The 16,447-nt window shown below is 39.8% G+C and overlaps 1 protein-coding gene across 1 annotated transcript in view; it reads right to left on the bottom strand.

Annotated features, from left to right (window-relative positions):
- The window catches only part of TLL1 (tolloid like 1), a 586,556-nt gene that overhangs the window by 4,174 nt on the left and 565,935 nt on the right, over positions 1-16,447 (bottom strand). The window contains 4 exon segments of the mRNA XM_029571633.1: positions 491-741; positions 3,369-3,582; positions 8,101-8,228; positions 11,458-11,583. Of these exon segments, the coding sequence (XP_029427493.1) occupies positions 491-741; positions 3,369-3,582; positions 8,101-8,228; positions 11,458-11,583 (719 nt within the window).

Here is a 16,447-nt window from a genome sequence, read left to right as displayed (position 1 = left end):
AATTACCCTCTAGACAAGCATATGAAAATGATAATGTCATACTAACCTTTCACAAAGTTCAATAACATAAATACAGATTGCTTCATAGGATTGTTACATTGAGGTGGGGCATTTTTTTGATTACTTCAATAATAAGTCAAAGGGGTGGGCATTACCTATGTCTTTACAGCTGGCCCCTCCTCTTTAAGGTTAGTGTCACCATTGGATTTTAGAGACCAGTAAACCAGGCCATAAAAATGTAAGTCCTTGACTGGAGTTACTGGGTTGCAAGAACAAACCCATTTCCAGTCTGCATTTTACTGTAATTTATTCATACCGAATATTCTGTTGGATAAAAGAGCTTTTGAAATGCAATTGTTCTACTTTGAGCATCAGACTTCGTGACACTTTTCTTCCTAGTTTTCTTAGGACATTTTTGTTTCCTTAGCACATGGTTATTTTAGCATATGTGAACAGTGTGAACAATCAAACTTTAGTTTCCATTTCTTACCCCTGAACCACAGAATCGACCAAGCCTCGCAGAAGATGCATCATGCCCATCAAAAAGTTCGATGTAATCATAACCACAGTCTGCTTCTTCTTCAACCTCAAAAGTGAGAAAATGTAATTCTATTCGGTATCCTATTTCTGCCACTAAAAGCCACTCGCAGTCTGCTTGGACTGGGTAATTATTATCACCAAACTGAGCATGAGAGTACAAATCTCTTGGTTTTGCTTCAGCTTTTAATCTGCCTCCACATTCTGTTGGAAGAAAAAAAAATAGAATGAACGAGAGAATGAATTTAGATAGATAACATGCCTTCTTTTATTAAGTTATATATTCATAAAATTTATATTTGTAAAAGCTTTATATTGGATCATCTGAATCGCATGGCCATAGGGACAATAGTTCATGAACTGACCAATATTTATCTTGATGACATCATCAAACTTGGCCTAGATTTATCATTTTGCGATAAATATAGCTAAAATACCAACCGTGATTAAAAAAACAGGCATGGCAATTTTCCTGATACCTGTTTTACTGCAATATGTGTTAAATTAATTCCACCTGTGATATTTTCACATTGCAAGGAGAGAGAGAGAGAGTGAGTGAGTGAGAGAGTGAGAGAGAGAGACCATAAGGCCCTTCTAGTAGTTAGGTAGCTATATCTCTATAGGAGGCCTACTCAAGGTGAGGTTTAGGTAGTAGTGTAGGGGTTAGGGGCCACTTTGACATGCAGAGTGAGACGTACGAACAGAACAGTACACGCTTGTGAAGATTTGATGAACTTCGAGTGAGGAAACTCCCACAAAGATGCGATGTGTGCAATGTTCTCTCAACCTAGTTTGATGTTACCCAGATAGAGAGTCCATCAAACTAGGTTGAGAGATCATTGTACACATCTCATCTTTGGGTGAGTTTCCTCACTCAGAAGTTCATCAAATCTTCACAAGAGTGCACTGTTCTGTTCGTACATCTTACTCTGAATGTCAAAGTGGCCCCTAACCCCTACACTAATACCTAAACCTCACCTCAAGTAACTAGGTGGGGCTCCTATAGAGGTATAAATACCTCATTACTAGAAGGGCCTTATAGCTAGTTTCTCTCTCTCTCTCTCTCTCTCTCACACACACACACACACACACACACACACACATGTATGAGGACCCTGATAGATAGGCTGGCTCTCCAGCAGCTTAAAATACTAAAAATCCTATTTGCAAAAGTGCATTAAAGCCATATGGCTTCACAAATTACAAAGCCAGCCCAAACTCCTCCCTTTTTCCTAATTTGCATCGCACTATGCATTATGGCATTTTCACATACGTTAAAGGTGTTTTCCGCATGCGAAAACACCATATAGCACTGATAAATGACCCCTTCAGATTGGAAGCCCTCTGGGGATAGATAAATACCTACAGTACCTTTGAAGCGCTGAAAAAAGTGTGAAAATCAGAATATAAATCTAAATAACTAAAAAAAAATCTGACTATTGCAAAGCATGTAGTCTTTGCAATATCTCAGTTCATGCATGGTGTTGGCTTATGTCTTGCTTTTGGCCAAAGAAACAGTATGTGAGATAAAGTGTTAATATAAAATAAAGCATACTTACCAAGGAGTCATCTCACACCACACATGCCTTCCTCAAATTACTTAAGAAGAATGGCATTGTGCAAGATATAAAAATCATGGCATGACTTTAGGAGCTTGGTGACCACCATCAGAATTTTCATGCATATGTGCCAAACCACTTCAATATTCAAGGAATGAAAGTGATTCTGTCAGCCACATCTCTTTCATGATATGTCAGCAGCACAGCATATATATATAACTGAGAGCACCCATCACATTAGGTAAGCTGCTAAAAACATGCATGCCCATTTTGAAACCTTGCCATTTCCTCTGGTAAGGAAAACTGATATAATTCCGAATTTATCTCAGGGCTTTATAATACTTGCCTGAAACATTTGAGGAAGAGAGACTATTCCATTCTACCAACTACAGCCATAATAGACTGAAAGACTCCAGATGATAGGAAATGTAATGAGCTCAAGAGCTTGACAAAGACAAGTATGGCAGGAGGTCTGCCATATCTGACCAGAATGACATTTAAACTCATTCTGTACCTGAAGATAACTTCTGGAGTGGTAAGGATTATGAAGCTGAGTAGTTGGTGTGAAAGGGCAGACTAGATATGTCTATGTTTCTATTGGTCTCTGTTTATTTCTGTCTTTCTTTCCACTCTGACTCTCTCTCTTCTTCCCCTACCTCTCTGTCTCTTTTCTCCCTTTGCCTCTGCTGTTGCATCAGAACACAAGAAAGGATTCCATGTTGGTAAAAGAAGTCATCCTTTCAGATGAGGGATTTTACTTAATGCAAGTTGCAAATGCACATGCAATCTGCATTTATTGCAGGCAAGATTTTTTTCAACTTAATAAATACCATGCTGCTTGTCACACTTTAGTATACACCCACAGAATACTTAATCAGCTCACTATTCTTCATTTGTATTGCCATTACCCTGTTTACATAGAGAACCATAATAAATGGTTAGCACAAAGAGGGAGGGATTTATCATGCAGTAAATGGCTTCAGCATATGATAAATGCTTTACTGCCCTTTAGTATATCTATTCAACGGAAAGCAAAGTGTCAGTAGAGTTCAAGCATCCAGAAGGAAAAAAAAACAAACTATAATTTAATGAGAAATAGAAATTTACACATTCTGAAGTTTTTCCTGCATTGCTAAGTTTAGTTTTAACTTATTGACGTCAATGACTTATTAGCAATGCTGTTTATCTACCAGACAGTTCTGCAAAAGTAGGAAGCTAGCAATGCATATCTGTGCCAGGGGAAACTGAGTTAAGTGCCTAATGTTTGCTGACCTGTAGAGTGTGTGGCTTGGAAGCCTTTTCTTTGTACTGATGCATCTGAAACAAAGTGCAGAAACATTCTGTTTCCAGTGGCAACAAGGGGCTCTGGTATCTTATTGCCACATAATCGTCCCAGGATAGGTGACTTCTCTGTGTCGCCATCAAACACCTCCAAGTGGTCATAAGCACATTCCTGATGTTGTTCAATCTCAAACTCACTGAAGGTCTGCAAAGCAAGCAAAATGTGTCTGAGATCAGATTCTCCATTTCCCTTTCAGGCACACTGTAAAACTAAACATTCTGAATATATTTCCAATGTATATTTTATGGGTAGATTAGACAACACGTAGCATGTGGCCCCACACCAATATGCTGACTGTGTAGGAAGCTGTGAATAGTATGCTATAGGCAGTGTTCCTAGTTTCCTGTGGCAAAGGTTTCAAGATTCTGTGGCAACAGTAAGCAAATTCTGTCACAAATGTATATAATTTTCCATCTTTTTGCATATTAATATGTGTATTTTACTTTATAAAAATAAAGTTATTTTCCGACATTCCAGTGTCCATTTAATATATGTGGTTCTTTTTAAAGGGAAAGGGATTTTGTGGTAGTACTGGGAGCAATTTTAGATCTAATTCTCAGTGGAGCACAGGACTTGGTGAGAAAGGTAACAGTGGTGGGGCCGCTTGGCAATAGTGAATATAATATGATCAAATTTGATTTAATGACTGGAAGAGGAACAGTGTGCAAATCCAAGGCTCTCGTGCTAAACTTTCAAAAGGGAAACTTTGATCAAATGAGAAACATTGTTAGAAAAAAACTGAAAGGAGAGCTACAAAAGTAAAAAATGTCCAAGAGGCGTGGTCATTGTTAAAAAATACCATTCTAGAAGCACAGTCCAGATGTATTCCACACATTAAGAAAGGTGGAAAGAAGGCAAAATGATTACCGGCATGGTTAAAAGGGGAGGTGAAAGAAGCTATTTTAGCCAAAAGATCTTCATTCAAAAATTGGAAGAAGGATCCAACAGAAGAAAATAGGATAAAGCATAAACATTGGCAAGTTAAATGTAAGACATTGATAAGACAGGCTAAGAGAGAATTTGAAAAGAAGTTGGCTGTAGAGGAAAAAACTCACAGTAAAAACGTTTTTAAATATATCCGAAGCAGAAATCCTGTGAGGGAGTCAGTTGGACCATTAGATGATCGAGGGGTTAAAGGGGCACTTAGAGAAGATAAGGCCATCGCGGAAAGATTAAATGATTTCTTTGCTTCGGTGTTTACTGAAGAAGATGTTGGGGAGGTACCCGAAATGGAGAAGGTTTTCATGGGTAATGATTCAGATGGACTGAATCAAATCACGGTGAACCTAGAAGATGAGGTAGGCCTGATTGACAAATTGAAGAGTAGTAAATCACCCGAACTGGATGGTATACACCCCAGAGTTCTGAAGGAACTAAAAAATGAAATTTCAGACCTATTAGTAAAAATTTGTAACTTATCATTAAAATCATCCATTGTACCTGAAGACTGGAGGATAGCAAATGTAACCCCAATATTTAAAAAGGGCTCCAGGGGCGATCTGGAAACTACAGACCGGTTAGCCTGACTTCAGTGCCAGGAAAAATAGTGGAAAGTGTTCTAAACATCAAAATCACAGAACATATAGAAAGACATGGTTTAATGGAACAAAGTCAGCATGGCTTTACCCAGGGCAAGTCTTGCCTCATAAATCTGCTTCACTTTTTTAAGGAGTTAATAAACACGTGGATAAAGATGAACCGGTAGATATAGTATACTTGGATTTTCAGAAGACGTTTGACAAAGTTTCTCATGAGAGGCTTCTAGGAAAAGTAAAAAGTCATGGGATAGGTGGCGATGTCCTTTCGTGGATTGCAAACTGGCTAAAAGACAGGAAACAGAGAGTAGGATTAAATGGACAATTTTCTAAGTGGAAGGGGCAGTGGAGTGCCTCAGGGATCTGTATTGGGACCCTAACTTTTCAATATATTTATAAATGATCTGGAAAGAAATACGACGAGTGAGATAATCAAATTTGCAGATGACACAAAATTGTTCAGAGTAGTTAAATCACAAGCAGATTGTGATAAATTGCAGGAAGACCTTGTAAGACTGGAAAGTTGGGCATACAAATGGCAGATGAAATTTAATGTGGATAAGTGCAAGGTGATGCATATAGGGAAAAATAATCCATGCTATAATTATACAATGTTGGGTTCCATATTAGGTGCTACAACCCAAGAAAGAGATCTAGGTGTCATAGTGGATAACACATTGAAATAGTCGGTTCAGTGTGCTGCGGCAGTCAAAAAAGCAAACAGAATGTTGGGAATTATTAGAAAGGGAATGGTGAATAAAACGGAAAATGTCATAATGCCTCTGTATCGCTCCATGGTGAGACCGCACCTTGAATACTGTGTACAATTCTGGTCACCGCATCTCAAAAAAGACATAATTGTGATGGAGAAGTTACAGAGAAGGGCTACCAAAATGATAAAGGGAATGGAACAACTCCCCTATGAGGAAAGACTAAAGAGGTTAGGACTTTTCAGCTTGGAGAAGAGATGACTGAGGGGGGATATGATAGAGGTATTTAAAATCATGAGAGGTCTAGAATGGGTAGATGTGAATCGGTTATTTACTCTTTCGGATAGTAGAAAGACTAGAGGGCACTCTATGAAGTTAGGATGTGGCACATTTAAAACTAATCGGAGAAAGTTCTTCTTCACTCAACGCACAATTAAACTCTGGAATTTGTTGCCAGAGGATGTGGTTAGTGCAGTTAGTATAGCTGTGTTTAAAAAAGGATTGGATAAGTTCTTGGAGGAGAAGTCCATTACCTGCTATTAAGTTCACCTAGAGAATAGCCACTGCCATTAGCAATGGTAACATGGAATAGACTTAGTTTTTGGGTACTTGCCAGGTTCTTGTGGCCTGAATTGGCCACTGCTGAAAGCAGGATGCTGGGCTTGATGGACCCTTGGTCTGACCCAGTATAGCATTTTCTTATGTTCTTATGTTCTTAAGGGAGGATGGGGATAGAGGAAAAGTGGGGATGTGAAGAGAGAGAGGACAATAGATAAGTAATCGCAGGCTGGAATTGGTAGAAGGATAAATTTGGAGGGGGGGATAGCGGTGCAGGACATTATCTGAATATACATAGTTATAAAATGTATGCTTAGCCTAAACTTTACCCCAAATTTTTAAAGCAAACTTATATGCATAAGTCCACTATGAAAATTCAGAGGTAATTGTTTTAGTATATACACAGATTAAATTTGCACAAAGTTATGCTGCCTTTTTTAGAGGCTATAACTTGTTCAGGGAAACTTACCTGTATGTGTATGCATTTTAAAATTAAAACATATGTGTGTAAGTTCCACAATGCCTATTGCCAGTTAACATAAAAGTACACATGTGACCTGGTGATGTGCAAACATTTATGCACACAGAACACTGGGCTGATTTCTAGCAGCCATTTATGTGCTTAAAACACGGGTTTATACACAAAAAATGGCCTTGAAAATTTAGGCAAATATGGCCTAGGTTTGGTCCCCAGACTTTACCCTTGTCACATGGCTCGGGTAAGGTCTGGTTGGTGCCATTTTGTAAAATTGGGCCAACTGGGCCAGGTGTGAGGGTGGACCCGGTCCCGAAGTGGGATCAGTTTTTAGGTACGGGGGTGTGTGGGAGGGGGTAATGGCCGGGGAGAGGGGGAAAGGGTGTGGGGGTTGGAACATAACTTTTTTTTTTTTTCCATTTGGAGGGGCTGGGAAAGAGGGTGGGGTGGGGCCTGGGATGTCACTTGTGGGGTGGTGGAATCAGGATCGGATGCACTTGGTGGATGGATGTTATTGGGATTGGAAAGTCACTTGGGGGTGGGGGGTATTGGAATCAGGGGCTGGGGCACATTTGTCTTTTGTGCTTAGGAGAGGTCAAAGGGAGATGGTGCCATTGCATTGCTGTTCTTTTTTATTTCTAACATTTTGGGAGAGTTAGAGCCACCTCAACTGGCTGGTTGATTCCCACTCAGCCTTCCCTTGTGGCCATGACTTTTTTTTTTCTTTGGGTCAGAGGCCCTGTAAGATGATGGCGGTCCCTTGTGGATGGGGCCACCATCACATTAAAGGGCCACTAGGCACGTTCTTTTGTACTGCAGTGTTTGTCCGTGAGACAAAAATTCACACCATAGATCTACGATATTTTTTCAGGGGCAGAGCCCCACTATTGTGGAGACCCCACTCCCATGAGAGTGGGACTCCTCCTGTGATAAAACATCACAGCTTGATGCATGTAAGGGTAAATTAGCTGGATAAGCAATGCCACCCAATTATTCCTACAGCCCACTGAGTAACTAGCTATCTACTTAATCAGATAAGAGACTTATCTGGTTTAGTAGCAACTGCTGAATGTATCCAGATGTTCAGCAGCTGCCACTTATCCAGCTAAGTAGCTTTTGAATATTGGGCTCAATGTAATAATGCTGGTGGTAACACATCAGCATTATCTCCCATAAAACCTTGGGCTTAGTGACTTTCATTAAAAGTGTTTTGTGAGAGATAATGACCATATTAAAATCATCCATTAACATGCACTAATGGTTGATTTTTAACATAGATTAATGCATTGGCTTACAAATGCATTATCTTCAACAACATTCATGCAATTGCATTTTACTGTGTGAAATCAAGTAAAGAGCCCAGGTATATTGCTGAAACACTTACTAATTTAACTCTGTGACCAGGAGTAGCACTGATTTCCCATGTACATTCCTTCCGACTGGGATACTTGTCTGGCCAGTTTGGGCTTGTAATGATTCCATTCGGACTATGGGTACTCTGCTCACACTCAGCTGTATGGACAATGATAAAATCAGTTAGGTATCAAAGAAATGGGAGTGTTTCCAAAATCTAGATAATCTATCTTTCTATTTTTATAGTTCTAATAATATATTCTATTATATTCATAGCTTTCAGTATATACAGAAAGCATCACTACTCAGTGTTTTATTTCTTACTGGTGATGCATCAAGCCGTGGAAGTGCTCTAATATGTGTTAAACAGTGAAAATTGTGTGATACTGCAGTGGCGATATCGCATGACATATGTGATAATTTACATGGCTCTGCCCAGGTTCCCTTCCCTATTTTAAAGACCTGATTTGCATGCAATTTGCAAGCATGAATGAGGCAATTGCATGTAAAGAAAGTCATTAATAGGTAATTCTATGTTAATATTCTATGGTGGCCAACCAAGAAAATGGTCAGATGTAATAAAATAACAGCATCTCCTGGGATTTTGATAAATGAACTGTGGGAGCCCCAGGACCCCTGAGGATCCCATTTTAGATTTAAAGGGCCATGTAAAGGTGAAAAGAAAATGGCCATGGCTAAAAAATAAAGTTGAACAGCTCAACCTAGAGCTGCCACTCGAGGCATCCCAAATTCCTGAAATAAAAAAAAAAGGTGTCATGTTCACATGTGGTGACAGCCCACCCCTACCCTCTAAAGGTTACAATAAAAGTCATTGGGGTTTATGGTCTCTCCCCGCCCCCAACCCCAATAGTCAAAGAACCGTGTTGGGGTATAGTGCCCCCTGGGCACACCTCCCACAAAAGTATAATTAAAAATCATTGGGGGTTCAGTGGGGGTACCTCTTCTCCCTCCCCCTCCTCCAAAATGTAAAAAAAAATCTCATTGGGTTCAGGGAGCCCCCCCCACCCTCACCCCCACCCCCAAACTGCGACATACCCCCCCCTGACACCCCCCCCCCCCACAGACACACACACACACTTCCAAAGCCTTATAAATGCAATAGAGGTCCCACGATGGGGCTGGAGCACTTCCTAGCGCCAACCTGACATATGATGGGGCAAAGTAAGTTCAGCGCCCATTTTGAAAAATGGTGTCAACTGAGCAGGGTGCTGGGGGGTATCCTAGCCCCATCATGGGACCTTCAGCTCATTTTTAAGGTTTGTAGGTGCAGGATGGGGGTCAGGGATTGGGATGGGTGAGCTTTCTGAAACCCAATTAGATTTTTTTTACATTTGGTGGGGAGGGAGAGGTTGAGAGAGAGGGAGAAAGGGTACCCCCACTGAATCCCAATCAATTTAAACTATATCTTTGGGGGAAGTGAGGTGTCCAGGGGTGAGCACCATACCCCAATAGGTTTCTTTGACTATTGAGGTGGTGGGGAATCCTAAACCCCTATGACTTTTATTATAACCTTTCAGGGGACCCCTCACCATTTGTGAACATGACACTTCTTTTTTTTTTTTTTTTATTTGAGGAGTCAGGGCCACCTCACATTGAGCTGGGAGTCAGACCTGCTCCTCATTCAGATTTTTATTTTCAGTGGGCAACTTCTTTAGCGGCCGGCCCTTTAAGGTGATGGCAGTCCCTTTAGCTTGGAGCCACCATCGTATCTAAAGGGCCGCTCACCATGTTCTTTTGTCCTATGGTATTTGGCCACGAGACAAAAGAACATGACATAGAGCTGCAATCATTTCTCAGGGAGGGGCCTCAGTATTGTGGTAATGCTTCCCCACAAGAGTGGGATGTCTCCTGAAATAAAAAAAATCATGGCTTAGTTGTTCTCAGGGTTAATGACAAGAAATGTTAGCTATTCACAATGGATGAGTTGAACTTCCATAAGCACACTATATATTGTGTATGTAAAATGAGTGTAGCATAATATAGCATAATACAGAACTGTTGTATTTAGGCAAGTATTTGCATACTTTTCTTCTTCACCCTAAGATAGGAGGAAATGTAAACTAGTGTTTATAGAATCAAAAGAGTTTCAAAATATATGTGTTTGAATGTGATATGTTACTCTATTGTCTTTGCAACTTTGTCCACATATTCATGTAATCTTTGTACCTCAGTTTATCTGTAAATGAATAATAAGAGTAGGGATAATAAATAATATCAATGGCATTGTCTCGTCTGCCTTCCAACTTTAATAGTTGCAATAACTGCTGCCAAGCTATCCCCTCCTTAGGATAACAGTGTGCATGTTTCTGAAATGTTTTAACTACAAAGCATTTTGGAATGAAGTTTAAAAGATAAAGGATGCTATATGAATGCAAACTCATTATTAAAAAATAATTGGCTTCAGCACTTCTTTAATGCTGTCTTTAATATTATGTGTTTATTTCAGAACTTCAGGTATCACTGGCCAGTGTAGGCATGGTTGGTGGTGGTGGCAGACATCATGGAGCATGGGGCCTCTTTGCCACCATGCACCCAAATCACTTCAGTGGCCCTGCCTCCAGGTTTTCTTAATGAAGAGAAAGCCCATGCAAATGGAAGGAATGGGGGGGGGGGGCACTGAAGAGCTTAGAAGCACATGCTGACCAAACCCTTTTCTGCCCGCCCCTCCTGCAGTCGATTGCTCCCCTTCCATTCACTCCTCCTCATGTACATTTGTACCCTTTCTGTTCATTCTTCTTGAGCGAGCAGTGGCTCAAAGGCTACGTACTCCTTGACTTCTGCCACCAGCGGCCAATGCCACCCCACAAGAGGGGCCAGCACAATAATTGTTTGCACAATGAAGCAAAACGGGTAGCATTGATCCTTCTTGGGTCACATCCACCCACAGAACCCACGGGCCCTCCATAAACTATGCAGACTCTTCACCAACAGAAGGGAATTGATTTCCTTCCCGCTGGCAGCAGCAGCACAAAATCCAAAATGGCTCTGATAACACTTGGACCTTTGCAGCTGCTTCCTGCAGGAGGGGAACTGTCTCTCGCTTGCCAGAGATTATTCTGGATACTTTTTTTTTTGGAGAGGAGGAGTGAGTACTCTTCCCTCTTCCTGGTGAAATGAGGATTATTTTTCACTTCTCCTCTCAAGATATTTAACTGATATCTTCAGATAAAACACCACCATAAAACCTGCAGCAGCATTCAAACTATTAGAGACTGCGCAGTACTGCAACTGCTAACAAAGAAAAGCAGAAAGACTGTATGAGTGGGCATGTCTCCAGAGATGACTGTATACACAAATATATTTGAAATGAATAGGAAGAGGCTAAACATATGTTTTACATACCCTATTCAAATGTTCTGCCACTTACCTTCTTTGCAGTCGTGTTTGTTCTCATGGAGCACGAATCCGTTGCGGCACTGACAGACATAGCTTCCTATGGTGTTGATGCATTCATGCTGGCAGCCACCATTGTCCTTAGAACACTCATCTTTGTCTACAGGCAATTAACAAACAAATACAAATTTGTTTTAGGACCTGATTCACTAATGCTTTTTCCCAATTCTATGTCTTATGGGCAAAATAGCTAATAAATCAGTCTCTAAGGGGGGGGTCCTTTACTAAACATTTTCCCTATAAACACAGAATGGGAGAAAAGCCTTAGTAAATCAGGCCCTAAAGGTTTGTTGACTACTTCTTAAGGACAGGAAAGAGCTTCACTGTAGCAGATCTGGGTAAACTAAGGCATGCCTTCTATGTCAGAGTTCTTGATGTGGCAGCCATGTTGCAACTTAGTTCTACCCTTTTGTTGCTCAGTCTGCAACCTTGAGCCATGGCATCACAGATCACGTCAAATTGGACTGGCATAGTTACTGAGGTTCTTTTCAACCGAAAACAAAATCCTTATATTTAAAAAATTGGTTTAAAATAACCCCATGCCACATATCTAAGAGACCTCTATTTTTTTTTGTTGCCCAATGGTACTTTAACTGTAAGTGTTACATAATTACAGTTAAGTACAGATGGAGCCAACTCAAAACAACAAGGCTGCAGACTCTGCATTGTTGTTCAAATTCTAGCCAGGATAACAATTTAGAATTGTTTCTTTATTATTTTTCACCTGTCTGACAAATATGCTTTATATAATCTGGACATTTCAGAACACCCAGTGAGATACAAAGGCATGTCATTGTCTACCATTCAAAGCAACTGTAACAGCAGCCACTTCTGTATATTAACATATAATACTTTGAAAGAGGTTTTAGTGTGTTAGATGTAAAGAGGAGGTTAATGGATGAAAGATGAGCTGCACTAAAAGCGGTCAGCAAATTCACTACAGGGGGAAAAAAGCCAAACTCCATTAGTAGGCGATCATTCCAGAGAGGGCCGTCGGCGTCCATTCCTTTACGCCAGCTGTCATTTTAGTTAAGAGTTGGTTGGTCCATTAAATCAAAACTGGCAGACTGTTCTTAACATATATACAAAACACCAAATTGCACAGACCACTTGTTGCTTCAACATTAAAAAAAAAACATAAATAAGAACTGCAATCATATAACAGGGAAGTAGATGTGAAAATGGATGTTACAGCCTAGACCCTTCCCTATGAAAAACACATGTCCCTTATCTTCTGTGTATACTAAATGTGCCATTATTCCTGACGAGTACAAGTTTCAAAGTCATTTATGCATGGGGATAGTGATTCACCTTCATAGAATGGTGGTCTAAGTATTGCTTTCCCACAATGTAGTTAAAAGTTTGCACTTTGTTCCATTGTAAATATACATTTAGTTGCATTTGGAGACAGCATTCCTGGGGGTTTATATAGGCCTGGAGAGAAAATGGATGGGTGTGGATTCCATTTTCAATTCTAGGTGCATTATCTTGCAATAAAAAATGACCCACTGAAAAAAACAGGGGCAAATTGCTGTGAATAATTTTTATCCATGGCAACTATCAAAGCCATTGGAGGCATTTACTTTTGTGTAGAAAATTGAAACATAGTGGCACAGTTTGAAAATGAATGTACCTGGTACAAAGTATGCCTGAATTTCCAGACCCCAACAAAGTTGTAACTAATTTGATAGCTATTCTTTTACATGGCACTTTTCCTACCTTGGTAGTGCTTTTCTACTGAAAACAATGCCATTTGAATTAAGACTACAATCAAACTTTAAGACCTTTAAGAAGGATTTAAAAACTTGGCTCTTTACAACAGCCTATCATGAAACAGGATAAAAACAATCTGTAGGCAGGGAACAGGAGAAATAAAAAAATAATCTGTAGGCAGCACCAGATTTATTTTCCCATATTTTAGTACTTTTTGATTTTTTGTAATACAATTATTGTTCTTGATTATCTTTTATTTTATCTTTGTAATTTTAATTTTAATTATTTTAGGGATAGAAATGAACTCTGTTTTCTTTTATAACACTATGTTTTACTTTGTAAATCGTGGTGATGGATTACTGAATGACGGTATATAAAATCAGTTAAGAAACAAATAAAATTAATAAACAACATCTCATTAAAATGCATAAAGACTGTGGGGCTTATTTGCAATTCATTTGCTCTGGCACAATAAGAATGGCTAGGGAACAAAAAGTAAAATCTAATTTATAAACTCTATCACAATGCTTTAAGAGACCGATTTACTAAGTAGTGATAAGTAGTTTGCATGCCAGAGATTCTGATTTTGGCAATTATCACTTTATTATTTATTTATTTATTTATTTATTTATTTATTTATTTAAATATACCGACATTCATGGGTACATCATGTCGGTCTACAATGTAACAGAAAGGCGGTAAAAACTTAAAACCAGGATGGGGAGAATAAATAAATAAACATTTACTAAACTGCAGTACTGAGGTACCACAATTTATTCCACAGGAACTAACTTGTGGTAAAATAGTGCAGAAATGTGGTATTTGATCTTGATTTACTAAGTAGGCCCCTAGTTTTAATTGAGAGGAAATCTTACATAGTGATGAAAATATGTTACTTACAGATGGATCTTTACTTTAATATAAGTAGGATCTATCAAGCAAGTTGAATAATGTTATTTGCAAAATAAAATGCCCTGCAACCATTTTTGCGTTACCAAGGTACTGCACATAAAAGCAGAGGCAAATTTGCTTGCAAATTTTTTTTAAATTCCTTAACACTGTATACATTTTTTTTAATTAGAAGGATGCCATACAAAGCTGTCCATATTGGGACAATTATATAGGATTCCTATATAGCTTAGATACGAGTAGAAAAAAAATCTATTTTCTCACTGATTTTTTTTCGGTTATAACATTAAAATTCCCAGGAAAAATAAAATAAAAATTGAAAACAAAGGACTTAAATGTATTATACAGGAATCCTATTCCCATAATGCTTATTCCCATTATATGTTCATTGCTATACTCTTGAACACTGGGGTAGATTTTAGGAAAGTACGCCTGCATGTACTTTTGTTCGTGCACCAGGCACAAACAAAAGTACACCGGATTTTATAAGATACATGCGTAGCCGCACATATATTATAAAATCCGGGGTCGGCGCGCACAAGGGGGTGCACATTTGTGCACCTTGCGCACGCTGAGCCCTGCGTACGCTGCCCGTTCCCTCAGCCTCCCCCCACCTTCTCCTCCCTTCCCCTACCTAACCCACCCCCCAGCCCTATCTACACCCCTCCTACCTTTATCGCAAAAGTTACGACTGCCCCAGGCAGGCATAACTCGCGCATGCTGGTTGGCCGCCGCCGCACGATTCCCCGGCCTGGGAGCGATTTCAGAGGCCTTGCCCATGCCCCCGAAATGCCCCCGGGCCAGAACCATGCCCCCCCAGAATGCCCCAAAAGTTGCACCACCCCCCGACACACCCCGATACGCCCCCCTAGCAAAGCCCCGGGACTTACGCGCATCCCGGAGCTTGCGCGCATCGCCGAGACTATGCAAAATAGGCTCGGCGCGTGCAGGGGGGGGTTTAAAGGGTTACGCACATAAGTTATGCGTGTAACCCTTTTAAAATCTACCCCATAGTGTACAAAAAATACAGCAGCTAAGCTAGCGTGCAACAATATAGCTTCTTGGGCCTGATTCACCAGAGATTTCCTTTTATATGGAAACAAATGTTGATGAAGGGGGATCTTTATGCCATAAGTAAGCAATGACCAGATGGTTTCCACCCCAGGGTTCTGAAGGAACTAAAATATGAAATTTCAGATCTATTAGTACAAATTTGTAACCTATCATTAAAATCATCCATTGTACCTGAAGACTGGAGGATGGCTAATGTAACTTCAATATTTAAAAAGGGCTCCAGGGGCGATCCGGGAAACTACAGACCAGTGAGCCTGACTCCAATGCCAGGAAAAATAGTGGAAAGTGTTCTAAATATCAAAATGACAGAACATATAGAAAGACATGGTCCAATGAAACAAAGTCAGCATGGCTTTACCCAAGGCAAGACTTGCCTCACTAATCTGCTTCACTTTTTTGGAGGGGTTAATATACATGTAGATAAAGGTGAAATGGTAGATGTAGTGTATTTTGATTTTCAGAAGGCATTTGACAAAGTTCCACATGAAAGGCTTCTAGGAAAAATAAAAAGTCATGGGATAGGTGGTGATGTAATTTCGAGGATTACAAAGTGGTTAAAAGACAGGAAGCAGAGAGTATGATTAAATGGATAATTTTCTCAGTGGAGGGGAGTGGGCAGTGGAGTGCCTCAGGGATCTGTACTAGGACCCGTGCTTTTCATTATATTTATAAGTGATCTGGAAAGGAATACGACAAATGAGGTAATCAAATTTGCAGATGATATAAAATTATTCAGAATAGTTAATTCACAAGCGGATTGTGATAAATTGCAGGAAGGCCTTGTGAGACTGGAACATTGGGCATCCAAATGGCAGATGAAATTTAATGTGGATAAGTGCAAGGTGATACATATAGGGAAAAATAACCCATGCTATAGTTATACGATGTTAGGTTCCATTTTAGGAGCCACCACCCAAGAAAGAGATCTAGGCGTCATAGTGAATAACACATTAAAATCATCGATTCAGTGTGCTGCAGCAGTCAAAAAAGCAAACAGATTGTTCGGAATTATTAGCAAGGGAATGGTGAATAAAATGGAAAATGGCATAATGCCTCGGTATCGCTGCATGGTGAGACCGCACCTTGAATACTGTGTACAATTCTGGTCGCCACATCGCAAAAAAGATATAGTTGTGATAGAGAAGATACAGAGAAAGGCAATGGGTATGGAACAGCTCCCTTATGAGGAAAACTAAAGAGGTTAGGATTGTTCAGCTTGGAGAAGAGATGGCTGAGGGAGGATATGATAGAGGTGTTCAAAATCATGA

Source organism: Rhinatrema bivittatum, chromosome 1 (assembly GCF_901001135.1).
Source record: "Rhinatrema bivittatum chromosome 1, aRhiBiv1.1, whole genome shotgun sequence".
NCBI lineage: Eukaryota > Metazoa > Chordata > Amphibia > Gymnophiona > Rhinatrematidae > Rhinatrema > Rhinatrema bivittatum.
This window is presented reverse-complemented; position numbering and strand designations above follow the sequence as displayed.